The sequence below is a fragment of the Glycine max genome, chromosome 2 (genome assembly GCF_000004515.6).
Source record: "Glycine max cultivar Williams 82 chromosome 2, Glycine_max_v4.0, whole genome shotgun sequence".
NCBI lineage: Eukaryota > Viridiplantae > Streptophyta > Magnoliopsida > Fabales > Fabaceae > Glycine > Glycine max.
This window is the reverse complement of record NC_016089.4, coordinates 33,081,325-33,094,853: the sequence shown is the minus strand read 5'-3', so window position 1 is coordinate 33,094,853 and position 13,529 is coordinate 33,081,325. Positions and strand designations below refer to the sequence as shown.

The following is a 13,529-nucleotide window of genomic DNA, read 5'->3' as shown; positions in this document are numbered from 1 at the left end:
GCTTGAATCTCTTGAGCATTACAATAGTGGACGAAAATCTTGTTGGAGCAATGGATAGCAATTTCAGTGAATTAAATGAATTGAAAATTGATAGTCTCGTAGAGTGACTCATGACAAAGTTTTTCATAAACATTGCATGCTCCGCAATTTGGGTGATCCAAGAACATTCTTGATAAACAACATTGTTTTTTCTATATTCTTGGCTACACATATGTTCTTCAAAGCAAGATTTAATGTATGGACCACACATGGAGTCCACTAGATAGAAGGAAACTGAGCCTCAATTATTAAACCTGTTGCTTTACAAACGACTGCATTATTCGTCACTATTTGCACAATATTTGAGGGCCCAACCTCCATAATTACCTCCCTCATATGTTTGACAATGAAATCCTTGTCTTTTATCTCATCTGAACAATTGATGGCCTTTAAAAACATAGGTCCACTCTCCGTGACAACCATGAAATTAATAAGGGATCTTCTTTGCGGGTCACTCCATCCATCACTAACAATGCTCACACCCTCCCGGCTCCATGATTTTTTAATTGGTTGTAACAAGTTCTCCACATGTCTCCTCTCATTTTGAAGTAATGTTGTCCTTAATTTATTATAACCTGGAGGTTGGTAACCACCGATATAATTGTTGGCAGCATAGGCAAAAGCCTTCCTATAATGAGGATTTCTTGCTAAATGAAAAGGCAGCCCCGAAGAGTAAAACATCCTAGCAATTTCATGATCAAGTGTATCTCTAGCTTGCAAATTAAAGACACTTTCTACAGTTAATGTCTTTCTCTTTTTTGGATCAACACCAAGAGTGTTTGTATTCATTTGGTGTTGAGTAGAAACCGGAGGCAATGACACAGGTTTTGTTTTTGACTTCTCCACCCTCAATGTAGCCTCATTGTCTATCTTCTTCAAATCTATAAGTTTGGCATTTTTTATCTTTTGACAACCTCTGACTCCCTTTCCAGTAATCTTCAACAAGTGTGCCCTCACTCTAGTGTAAGACCTATTAAAGCTAACATCACAAATATTGCATTTTATCTCATAATTTCCACCACCACCTACACTTTTTATCTTTGTAACATAGGTCCATAAAGGTTTGGTATCATCATCTTGTTCTTTAGCTTGACTATGACTAGAAGCACTCATCTCTACAACAATTTAAAAAAAAAATATACCAGAAGTGAAAAACAAGAAAGCGCAGCGCATACGAAAAACAAACAAAAAGCAATATACCAGAAGAAAAAAAGAGAAACGGGGAGCAATATACAAAAAGCAATACTTGTGGTATATTTTTTTCAAAAACCAATATACCAAAAGCAATACTAGAAAGGGCAACGCATACGAAAAACAAACAAAAAGCAATAACACTTTTGTATCTCCATTCTCCATAGAAGAAAAAAAGTGAAACATGGAGCAGCTGAGCAAATTAGAAAAGAGAAGCAAGGGCCTACCTGCACGGGGAAACGGAGGTGACGACGTGTAGTAAAGGAGGAGTTTGGTTCGCTTGTGGGAAACGACAAGGAGAAGACGAAGAAGAAGGTGCAATAGAATGAGAACGGTTCGTATTTGGTAAGCATTTTTTTAATAAATAATAAAAATAGATGAGGTGTCCGCATCCACTTGTTGGGCCGCGTCCAATTGCGCGTGGTGGCTGTCCAACCATGTCTGGTGACGGCGGAAGCACCTGACACCGCGTCGCACCGGAGTCGTGTTCGCATTCGTGTTCGGTGCGAGTCTGACGCGAGACACGCCACTGATGTGCCACGCCCGTGCTTCTTAGATATTATACCATAAAAATTACTAATTAAATAGCCATAATAACAAATGAAAACTTTAATTTAAATTACTAATTGATGTGATAAAGGATGAAATTTTTCTTACTGGAGTGATTTCTACAGAGCAAGAAGAACAAGATGAGGAAAATTGTCTGTGAGCTAGAGCTTAGAGGTGATGAAGAGCTCCTCTCTAGACTTGATGAGGCCAAGTTGAAGAGCTTCAGCTATGGCTTCTCCCATAGCCTCTTCAGATCCATAGAATGATGTAGTATCAAAGTGTTTGTAGCCAAGTTTGATAGCTTCTATTATTGCCATTTTGAAGGTTTCTTCACTGCCTTTGTTTGTATCAGCTGCAGCTCCCAATGCTATCATTGTATACGGAATTGGTTGGAGGAGGATTTGAACACAACTTGGGGGATTTTGGTAGCAGACATGATGCTATTGCTTTCACACTCACTGTTTGCTTTACCTTCAAAAAATTGAATATATGGTTGGTGAGCAAAATGGGCACTTTGCAAGAAGGACATTATTTTTTAGCGTATAAACCAAAGATAAGAGCAGAAAAAAAAAGTGATTGGTATTTTTTTACACATAACTTGGTCAGAGAGATAATTCTATTTAAGTTTGCTAAAATCACTATAGATAATAATTTTTTTTATTATTTAATACAACTGGATATCAGTACTTGATTCCAAAACTTAGTTAAGCTGAAACAACAATTCCTGTCAATTGATGCACTCACTGTTGATGTATGCTGTAATTCAGTTAGTTAGTTAGTGATTCATTTTGAAGTTATTTTGGCAACTATAAAGTATGTTATAGCTACATGTGCAGTGTGTATAAAAATAATAGTGATCATCAATGAGAAGTATGAGAGTGCAAAAGTTTTTTCAGAATTCTAAGTCTCCTCTATTTTCTCTCAATCAATTCCTTCATCATCTTCTCTTATTCTCTAACATAGAGTGACAGTGAGTGCATAGTGTGAGTGCGTGTGAGAACTTTATTGTTCCAACAAACTAGTATTTAGAGTTGAGGTTCAAGATCCCTGGATACTGAAATTAAGATGACTTCCTCAAATGGAAATTTTCCAGCATCTATACATGTTCTCATAGGCAAGAACTATGATGATTGGTGTGCTCAGATGAAGGTAATCTTTCGATTTCAAGATGTGACAGAAGTGGTGCAAGAAGGGGTTCAAGAACCTGAAAAGAACCCAACTGATGCATAGAAGGTGGCTCGCTATGATTTGATGAAAAGAGATGCAAAGGCATTGTTCATTATTCATTAATGTGTAGATGCATATAATTTCCAGAAAATTAGATCTGCTGATATGAAAAGGAGGCATGGGATATTCAAGACAAATCCTATGCAGGGGATAGCAAACTCAAGAAGGTGAAGTTGCAGACCTTGAGAAGGCAGTATGAACTTCTACAAATGAGTGATCAAGAAAGCATTGGTGAGTTCTTTTCATGAATCTTGGCAATTACAAATCAAATGAATGCTTATGGTGACAAGCAATCAGACTTGGGAATCATTGACAAGGTATTAAGAACCTTGACGCCAAGATTCGATCATATAGTGGTGGCAATTGAGCAAGGCTAGGATCTTGAAGAAATGAAGATTGAAGAACTGTAAGGAATACTTGAAGTTCAAGAGATGAGGCTCAATGATAGAAACTCAAAAGATTAGCTGAGCAAGCTATGCAAGCCCAAACAACCAAATGGAACAACTATGATGGTGGCAAGAATAAGAAGGGAAAGGGAAAATGGAAGAACAATAAGTGGAAGGGGTCAGGTGAGGGCCCCAGCAGTTCTGGAAATCATAACTAGAATGAAGAAACTAACAAGAAAAGTAGAGGGAATCACAAAGTGGGCAAGAAGAAATTTAACAAGAAAGGGATTTGGTGTTATAACTGTCAGAAATGGGAACATTTTGCAGATGAATGCAGAAATAAAAGGGTTCCAAGAAATGCAGATGAGGCTCAATTGGCATAAGATGAGGATTCTGACTCTGATAAAGTGTTACTAATGGCAACAACAAACTTAGAAGAAGACAGTGTTAATCTATGGTATCTTGACACAGGTTGTTCTAATCACATGACTGGACATAGAGAGTGGTTTGTAAACATTGATGATAAGGTGAAGAGGAAGATCAAGTTTGCAAATAATAGCTCTATAACTGTAGAAGGCATTAGAAAGGTGATGATTCAGAGGAAGGATGGACAACACTCATTTATCAATGATGTGCTATATGTTCCCAATATGAAGAATAATTTGTTGAGTTTGGGACAGTTGCTAGAAAAGGGCTACTCAATGCAGATGGAGGATAGTCAATTGAAGATGCTGGATAGCAATAGGAGGTTAATTTTAAAGGCCCCTTTGTCAAGAAACAGAATATTCAAGATTGGAATTCAGATTGTAGAATTTCAATGCTTGGCTGCTTCTATAAGTGATGAAAGCTGGATGTGGCATCACATGTTTGGTCATCTAAATTTCAGGAGTTTAAGTGAATTAAAAAGTAAGAAAATGGTTCATAGTCTCCCTCAAATTGAGTTGCCAAAATAGTTGTGTGTTGAGTTTTGTGTGTCAAAGCAACCAAGGAATTCTTTCAAGTCAGAAATTTCAATCAAATCCAAAAGAAAGCTTGAAGTGATCTATTCTGATGTGTGTGGTCCTTTTGAAGTAAAATCCCTAGGAGGTAACAATTGCTTTGTATCATTCATTGATGAATTTACTAGAAAAATATGGATCTATCTCGTTAAGCCGAAAAGTGAAGTGTTTAACATCTTTAAGAAGTTTAAGTTGTTGAGTGAAAAGCAGAGTGATAAGGTAATTAAAGTGCTTAAAACATATGGGGGTGGTGAGTATAACTCACATGAATTTCAAGTATTTTATGATGAAGAGGGAATAATTCATGAAGTGACATCTCCCTATACACCTCAACATAATGGTGTTGTTGAGAGAAGAAACAGAACCATTTTGAACATGGCCAGGAGCATGATGAAAGGGAAGGGAATGCCTCATTACTTCTGGGGAGAGGCAACTTCTACTACTATGTATATTCTGAACAGATGTCCCACTAAGAGATTGCAGGGATACACATCTGAAGAAACATGGTAAGAAAAGAAGCCTAGTGTGAGTCATTTCAGAATATTTGGTTCTCTGTGTTTTAAGCATGTGTCTGAGCAAATCAGAAAGAAACTTGATGACAAGGCTGAACCAATAATACTAATTGGATATCATCCAACCGGTGCCTACAAGTTGTATGATCCTAAAATGAGGAAGATTGTGATTAGTAGAGATGTCTTGATAGATGAAACCAAGGGCTGGAATTGGGAAATAAATGTTGCTGACAATGGTGAAAGAAAGGTGATTGTGAACCTTGAAGACAAACAAAGTGAAGATGATGTACCATCAGGTGAAGAGCAACTCAAAAGGTCACAAAGAGGGAGACAAGTACCACAAACACTTAGAGAGTATGAATTGTATCCTGATACATCAATCACTGCAGAAGAGGATTTTGTGCACTTTTCTCTACTTGCTGAATCACAACCAATGAGTCATGATGAAGCCTCACAAAGTTCACATTGGAGAGCAGCTACGGAAGAAGAATTGAGATCAATTGAGAAGAACCAGACTTAGGAGTTAGTCCACTTACCTCAAGGAAAAAGACCAATTGATGTGAAGTGGGTCTATAAGATAAAAGTAAAGCCTAATAGAGATGTATCCAAGTATAAGGCAAGATTAGTAGCAAGGGGATTTCTACATAAACATGGCTTGGACTACAATGAGGTTTTCGCTCTAGTTGCAAGACTTGAAATTGTTAGGCTCATTGTGGCAGCTGCTAGCAACAAAAACTAGTCTATATATCAACTTGATGTGAAGTCAGCATTTTTTAATGGGCCACTTGAAGAAGAAGTCTACATAACTCAAGCACCTGGTTATGTAGTGGCAGGTCAAGAGGATAAAGTTTACAAGTTGAATAAGGCACTATATGGTCTTAAGCAGGCTCCTAGAGCCTGGAATATGATAATTGATAGCTTCCTAGTCCAACAGAATTTCACCAAGTGCACTATTGAGCATGGAGTTTATGCCAGAAACACAGATTCTGGTGAGTTTTTGATAATATGTCTTTATGTAGATGATTTGCTAGTGACTGGCAGTAGTAAAGAAGATATGAGAGTGTTCAAAGGAAGAATAATGGAAGAATTTTAGATGTCAATATGATGGAGTGCAATTCTGTGATCACACCAACTGAAATTGGAATCAAGCTGCAAATAGATGGGGATGAGAAAAAAGTTGATCTTACCTTGTACAAGCAAATTGTAGGCTCACTGAGGTACATATGTAACACCAGACCTGGCATTGCCTATTGTGTTAGGTTGATAAGCAGGTTTATGGAGAAACCAAAGACACCTCACTTCCTGGCAGCAAAGAAAATTCTAAGGTATGTAAAAGGAACATTGGATCTTGGCATTTTGTATACTTACAGTCAGAAGAATATAGATGGAGAATTGTTTGGTTATAGTGATTCAGATTGGTGTGGTGATAAGGATGATAGGAAAAACATTGTTGGGTATGTTTTCAAATTTGGAACATCACCAATCTCATGGTGCTCAAAGAAGTAGAGTGCAGTTGCTTTGCCAACATGTGAAGCAGAATATATTGTTGCTGCTATGGCAACTTGTCAAGCTCTATGCCTAGAAGCTTTAATGGAAGAACTAAACTTGAGAGATTGTAGTCCTATGAGGTTGTTGATTGATAACAAATCAGCAATTGATTTAGCCAAGCATCTTGTGGCACATGGTAGGAGTAAACATATTGAAACCAAGTTTCATTTCTTGCGTGATCAAGTGAGTAAGGAGAAGCTTGAATTGGAGTTTTGTAGGTCTGAAGATCAAGTTGCAGACATACTAACTAAGCCATTGAAGTCTATCAAGTTCAAGGAATTGAGAGACAAGTTAGGAGTGACATCCTTGACAAATCTAAATTAAGGAGAGATGTTGATGTATATTATAATTCAGTTAGTTAGTGATTCATTTTGAAGTTAGTTTGACAACTATGAAGTTTGTTATAACTACATATGCAGTGTGTATAAAAATAATGGTGATCATTAATGAGAAGTAGGAGGGTACAAAAGTTTTTTCAGAATTCTAAATCCCCTCTATTTTCACTCAATCAATTCCTTCATCATCTTCTCTTATTCTCTATTATAAAGTTATAGCATGCGTGTAAGAATTTTATTGTTACACCACTCACTTTGTAATAAATAAGTGTGGTTAATATGATATAATAAAAATAAATACTAAGTAGTGCCAAAACAAAATTCGTAATTTGATTGGTCTTTGAATTTTCTCCCTGATGTTAATTAAGTCAAACCCATACTTTGATTGATCAAAGCTATCTTTTAATTGGTTAAAAAAACTTCATGCAGATTCGTACTCAAATTTCCCATTAAAAATCGCACTACTGTAACAAGAAAAGAGAAAAAAAAAAAAGTAGTAATATCAATGGAGAGACTGACATGATATAATAATTAATATTTACAGAAAAGAAAAAAATCGTGATAAAATTATAGGTTTTTTTATAAGACGTTTTAACAAATTTATATTATTTATTAAAATTATTGATATTTTATTTTGAAGGTAACGCCGTCTCTGATCCCAACAGATGGAGCTCAGCTTGTAGCTTTGTACTGTACTTGGCAGTCATGCATCGAAGTAGCTCTGCACATGGCATTCGGGGAAATCTCTCCATTCAACTTTTCACACATTTCATGCATGCATTCCGCAGTTTGAAATGAGACAAGATCCTATCCATCATTCTTTTCATGTCTTCCGTTATTTTAGTTTTGAAAAAAAAAATAAAAAATCAGAGACGTGTCATAACATAATGGAGAGTATCATTTATTTTCTTTAAAAAAGGCAATTAAAGAAAGAGAGAGGATCACTTCTTTGTTTGAAATAGTCAAATAGGGGCGTGCTATGTTTAACCTGATCCGAAGTTAAGTTTGATGATTCCAAATTTTAGAAAATAGATTTGTTGTATTTTAAATGAATTTGGGTTATTATGCTTTGGAATATGGTTTGAACTCGGTTATATTCTTTTATAAAGTCCATTTTTAAAAATAAATATAATGATTCTATAGATAATACTTTGTATGGCATGGTATTGTTTTTATAATGATATTATTTAGTTTGAAATATACATTGTACAATATATCTTAATTTGAATATTATACTTCTTTTATTTTTCGATTTAACTATTCACATTATTAAGATTGATTTACTATGATAATAAGTTTTGATCGCGGATAGGTTTAGGTTCAAGCAAATGACCCTAAATAAATTTTTAGATTTGTTTAGAATCAGAGATAAACTGGTTTCGTGTTCACCATTATTTTAAAATTGTTTGACGAAGGTTAGACAATTCATATTTTATCTTAATAAATTAATGTTAAAACATGTATTTAGGTTTTGTTTGACCCAACTCTTCGTCAATTTTCATTTTTTTAGCTTAAAAACTTCTTTAAGTTAAAAGTTGTTTGGTTGAAATTTTAAAAGTTCTATTTACTTAAAACTAGTTATCATATCAAATGAAAAGTATATTTGTAAAATAAAAAGTCATTATGTAAAATTAACTTAATTTACATAAAATAATTTCAATGATAATAACGATGAAAAAATATATTAAAGTGAAGATATTTATAGCCTTTATTCTCAAAAAAGTCAAAATTAATTTAATTAATAAATTTTTATTTTAATAGATTTAGAAATAACATGTATAATATTAATCAAATAAATTAAATGTTATAATAAATGATAAATAATTAAGTTATGTATTTTATTGTTCTAAAATAATAAATAAAGTGTTTAAGTAATTGACAATTAATATTAACGTTCATCTTTCAATTGTATATAGAAATTATAATAAATATACCAATTTTTAAATAAGATTTTATTATGTCATACATAATTGAGTAAAAAAAATTATTATTTTTGTCTCCCATAGCTAACGAGTAAAGTAAATATTCAAATGTTGATACAAGAAATTTGACATTTAGAAGCTTTTCTTAACGACAAGTTATATGATTGACTTGATAGTAACTAGAGAAGAGAAGGGAAAGCCATGGTGGACAAAAATTAATAACTAACAAACTAAGTTTGTTGGAAAAAAAATCATTCTCGATGCAAGTTGCATAAATATACTGAAAAGTGAAAACCTAAAAAAAGAGAAAAAAAAACAATACAGAAAATTGCCCAACTACCTATTCGAAGAGAGTTATTTGCTTAAAAGCTCCACACAAGTAGACAAATGCTACCTTTTTGTCTAAATATTCTTTTGTCTAACTTTTCCTTTTAAGGAGAAAAAAAACTAATAATAAGCTAGCCCAAATTAATTGTAACTCAAACTTGATTGTGATTGTAACTTATGAGTAGACATGTGCATTCGGCCTATTTTATGAGTTAGGATTGGTACCACATGGCATACAAAGTAGAGTCAAGAGGAAATATTGCATTACATCTGCATCAAGATATTGAATTGATGGTTGTGTAGTCAATGTGTGATTCTATGTGCATGTAAAACCCATGATGTCCCTATATTGTTATATTGTTGTTATATTTTGCATGTGTTGCAAGAATGATTCTCACTCCCTTTGTTGTTGTTTTGTTGTATGTGTTTGATTTGATTACCACCCACATGTTAGGATCATCGAGGCATTGAGCCTGATGTCGGGGACAAGGCTGATACTCATAAGTTAATTATATTTTTGAGGTATAAGACTTTTATTATGATAGTTGTGAAATTGAGGTAGGGTAATATACTTATGTTTCTTTCTTTACCATTTGATACTTTATGATGCATTGCCTTTGAAGTGTCAATATGTTGAGTAATAATTCAAATAAAGACCCTTAATAATTTTGATTAGATGTAAATAATTACAAAGTTTAAAAGTTGTGTCTTATATTTCATCAGATGGATGCATTGTGTCTGCATATGAAAGATCTCATATAAAAGCAAACAAATGTTACACTTTGGTAAAACATTTAAGACTTCATTCAATATTCTGTGTGTCTGAGATTCATTTTGCAAGAAATGTCTTGAAACATTCTTCCTAGGATCTGTCAAAGGCCAAGGTATTGGATATGGATGATCCAATATGTTATATCTGGACAATCCAAGTTACCCAGTATTTTGATGATAATACAAATATAAATTTGTTGGTGAACTAATGAGTTATGTTAAGTGAAACATGACAAACTTGGTACAAGCTCAAATGGTAGTATATTTTGTAACATCCTAATTGAATTACACCAAAATGAGAGGGATCTAGATGTCATGTAGGTATGAGACTGTACAACTGAGGATGACTTAAAAAAATTAATTGGTACTACCTATACCAACAAGAGACATCTACTTTTTGGTAGTCCATCACTTAAGAACTGCATAGTTAAGCATATTTGGCTTAGAGTAGTTATGGGAAGAGTGACCTTCTAGAAAGTTTCCTGAAAAGAGTGTGAGTAAGGACAAAGTAGTTGAAAAGTCTCATGTTGGTTTGTGGGGTCAATCATTGATCCTAGAAGTAGGCAGAGCTAATTTTTGAGGTCTCAGAAAGAGCTACTAACCGGTGAAGGATTCTGACCAACAAGAATGTTGAGTGAAGTGACACTATGTGTAGTGTTATAGTGTGAGAGCCGCTGAGAAGTCGAAAATCAGGGATGTTACATATTTCAATCCTTATGCTTCTACGAGTAATCGTCCAAAGGCAATTGCAACCTTTTTTTATTAATACTTTAATTTAGCGTCTGACGCATTATTATAAAACAAGCATCCAACCTTTTATGAAAACTAGTGTCAATACACTGAGTCATGCTTTGCGCATCCAAAGGACATATTTGTTGAACTATTGGCAAGTGCACCAAAATGTCCCAAGTAGTAAAGTTAAAACAAAAGTCCGAGTGTCGAATCCATAAGGACTTTGTTTGTACTTCAGTAAGTGAATATATAATTTCCAAGAAATAAATAAATTGGTTTAAAAGGTTGTGAAGAAAACAGTAAAATAAATTGCATAAATTAAATTAAAATAAACAAGAGAGAAAAACAAACATAAAAGAGAATTAATTAAAACAAAAAAGAAGAGAAAATTCAATCTTATTATAGAAGTTAAATTTAGAAGATGAGAATGTTGGGAACTTAGCCTACCAAAGCTACTCTTGATGTAATATTAATGATTTTTCTTTATTAGTGATTATTCCAATTTACACCTGCATCTACTCATATATTTTAACCAAGATCCCTCGAGTGAAAAAGCCTAACTTATTTATCTTTTCTCCCAAATCCCTTTAAGAGATAAAATAGTTAAATTGCATTAAGAATGGAGATGTATAACAGGCTAAACAAAATCAACCTATCCTTAGTGATGAATTGTTTAAACGCTCTTTCCCAGTTCTATTAAAAAATAACATTTTCCAATGCTATCCCTAAACTTACCATGCAAATGGGTGATTGAGAAAGGGAATGGAGGAAAGGAATAACTCATAATGTTTGCTTCTCCTTCTTCTAGCCTTTTGCCTTCTATAGGGAATTGTATTCTCTTGGAATTTTTGTTTTTTTTTCTTCTTCTCTCTCCTTCTTTTATAGGTGCAGGCAGATCAACTTAATTTTTACGCAACCTTTGCACTAAGCGGGCTTGCTGCGCTTAGCGAGTATGGCAATAATCTCATGCTCAGCTCGTGACTCACGCTAAGTGCCCCTTCACAATCCAGACTTCTCTATACTTCTTGGCGCTAAGCATGCTTTGCTCGCTAAGCGACTACGTCGCACTGGGTGCTTGAGACGCGCTAAGTGAGCAGCTTTAGATCTTCAATTTTTCTTCTTTAGGCTTTACTTTGTTTTTCTATGCCAATTAGTCACCAAGCACTACAAATTCATAAACTTTTAGCACTTTCTGCACAAAAACTTAAATGATGTTAAAATTCCGATTATTCACACAAAAAAGGAAGAAATAAGAGAGAAAAGATAACTATTCCTACATAATTTAATCCCAAAATATACCTATACATAGTGGTTACAATATTCACTTTCACCAAGTGTTTTACAATTAAGAAAAATTAACGTCTAACGACTCATGTTAGCTTACACAAGGCTGATATCCTTATTCATATCTTGATGGTTTCATTTTGCCTCTTATATTTTGAAATGCTAACATTTGAATTTCAAGTGTACTAAGGTAGAGACAAAATAGAAGAATATCACAATAGACAAGAATCAAATAGTACAAGTAGTGGAGTAGAGAAACCGTAAATGCAATGCATTGTTGTCCCCTCTCTCTCCTCACCAAGTTGTCACGTAGCAAAAATGACAAGTTGTTGAGAACGGAAAATTTTGAGGAAGGCTCCAATCCCACAACAAAAAATGTTCTAAAGCCTAATAAAAAAAAACCCCAAGCTTAAGAGTGAAAAACAAATAAATATATGAAACTATAAAATTCACTCAAGTGCTATTACTTTGTTGAATTCATTGGACAATACCTACAAAAACTTAATTTAGCTATCTTTTGCTTTGCAAAGTTATTCTATATAATTTGTTATACATTGTTATATCCTTTATTTGAAAGTTGAATATGTGTATTCATTTAAACCTTTGTTGTTTGTGAAAGTCATGAGTGACTTAATGTTAAACAATACTTGGGTGTTCTTAAACTCAAGAGGAGTTTAAGAACATGTCAAAAGTAGCCCTAAGAATATTGTTGTAACTAAGAGTGACGAGAAAGAATATTTGTTTGCAATCAAGTTTTGATTAGTGAAATCCTTCATAGAATACATATCTCAAGTTGAGTGAACCAGTATAAACTACGTGCTTCTACTTATCTCTTTAGCTATTTAACTTATATTCTCTTAATTGAGCATATTTCTACACACTTGGACACACAAGTTTACATTTGAAACCCCTTGAGAAAACTCTTTATAAGATAGTGGATGACAATCCCAAATCATGGTTTTATTAAAATTATTTTGGACAATCCATCGATCAAAAGCTTTGTTTTCAGCATTATATTTGAATCTCTTTGTGAAAACAACATCTATTTCAAAAAAAGGTTCATCTTTTAATCTAACACACTATTCAACCCCTCCTTATAGTGTGATATTTGATATTTCACAAGGAAGTAAGAGAATATTCAAAGACATAAAAGAACAACGCATCTCTTTATCTTAAAAGACAAGCTTGCTACACCTATTGTGGACAAACTACTCTATACGCAAAAACACTTTTGATTTCTACTGAAGTGTGACTCAAGAAACCTAAAGAGAGTGATGATTCAGCATGGAGAAAACATGAATTTAATGCTTTCATTCAATGCATCAATGGAAGCTCTCATTAAAGAAAATGGAGTCATTTAGAGACAATCGACACTTTTTGAAGACTGCTTATGAATACAAGAAGCTTTGAAGAGTTGAAGTTACAAACTTGCAAGCTATATTTGAAATTTTCTTTTCCCTCTTCTTCAAGCTTTAACATTTTATATTCATAAGTTGTAAATCTCTCAAAACACTTTGTATATTCTAAGAGAAAAAACTAAGTGCTTCATTTGTATTCTCGTCTTTAAGACATTAAGAACTAGTTAGTGAGTAAACCAACATCAACAAATCTTTTGATTTGTTTAGATCCAGTAAAGGCTTGGTAGAACAAAGAATACTAGGTGTGTTTTAAGCTTTGAGATAAACTTTGTTTGTAAGAGACAAAAGTG

At 33.8% G+C, this 13,529-nt stretch overlaps 1 protein-coding gene across 1 annotated transcript; it reads right to left on the bottom strand.

Annotated features, from left to right (window-relative positions):
* Nucleotides 1-258: 258 nt before the first annotated feature.
* LOC113000591 (uncharacterized) lies at nt 259-1,724 on the bottom strand. Its single transcript, XM_026127253.1, has 2 exons — nt 1,667-1,724; nt 259-1,154 (listed from the first exon to the last, which is right to left on the bottom strand). The coding sequence occupies exons 1-2, from the start codon at nt 1,722-1,724 to the stop codon at nt 259-261; spliced, it is 954 nt and encodes a 317-aa protein (XP_025983038.1).
* Between the last annotated feature and the right edge of the window lie 11,805 nt (nt 1,725-13,529).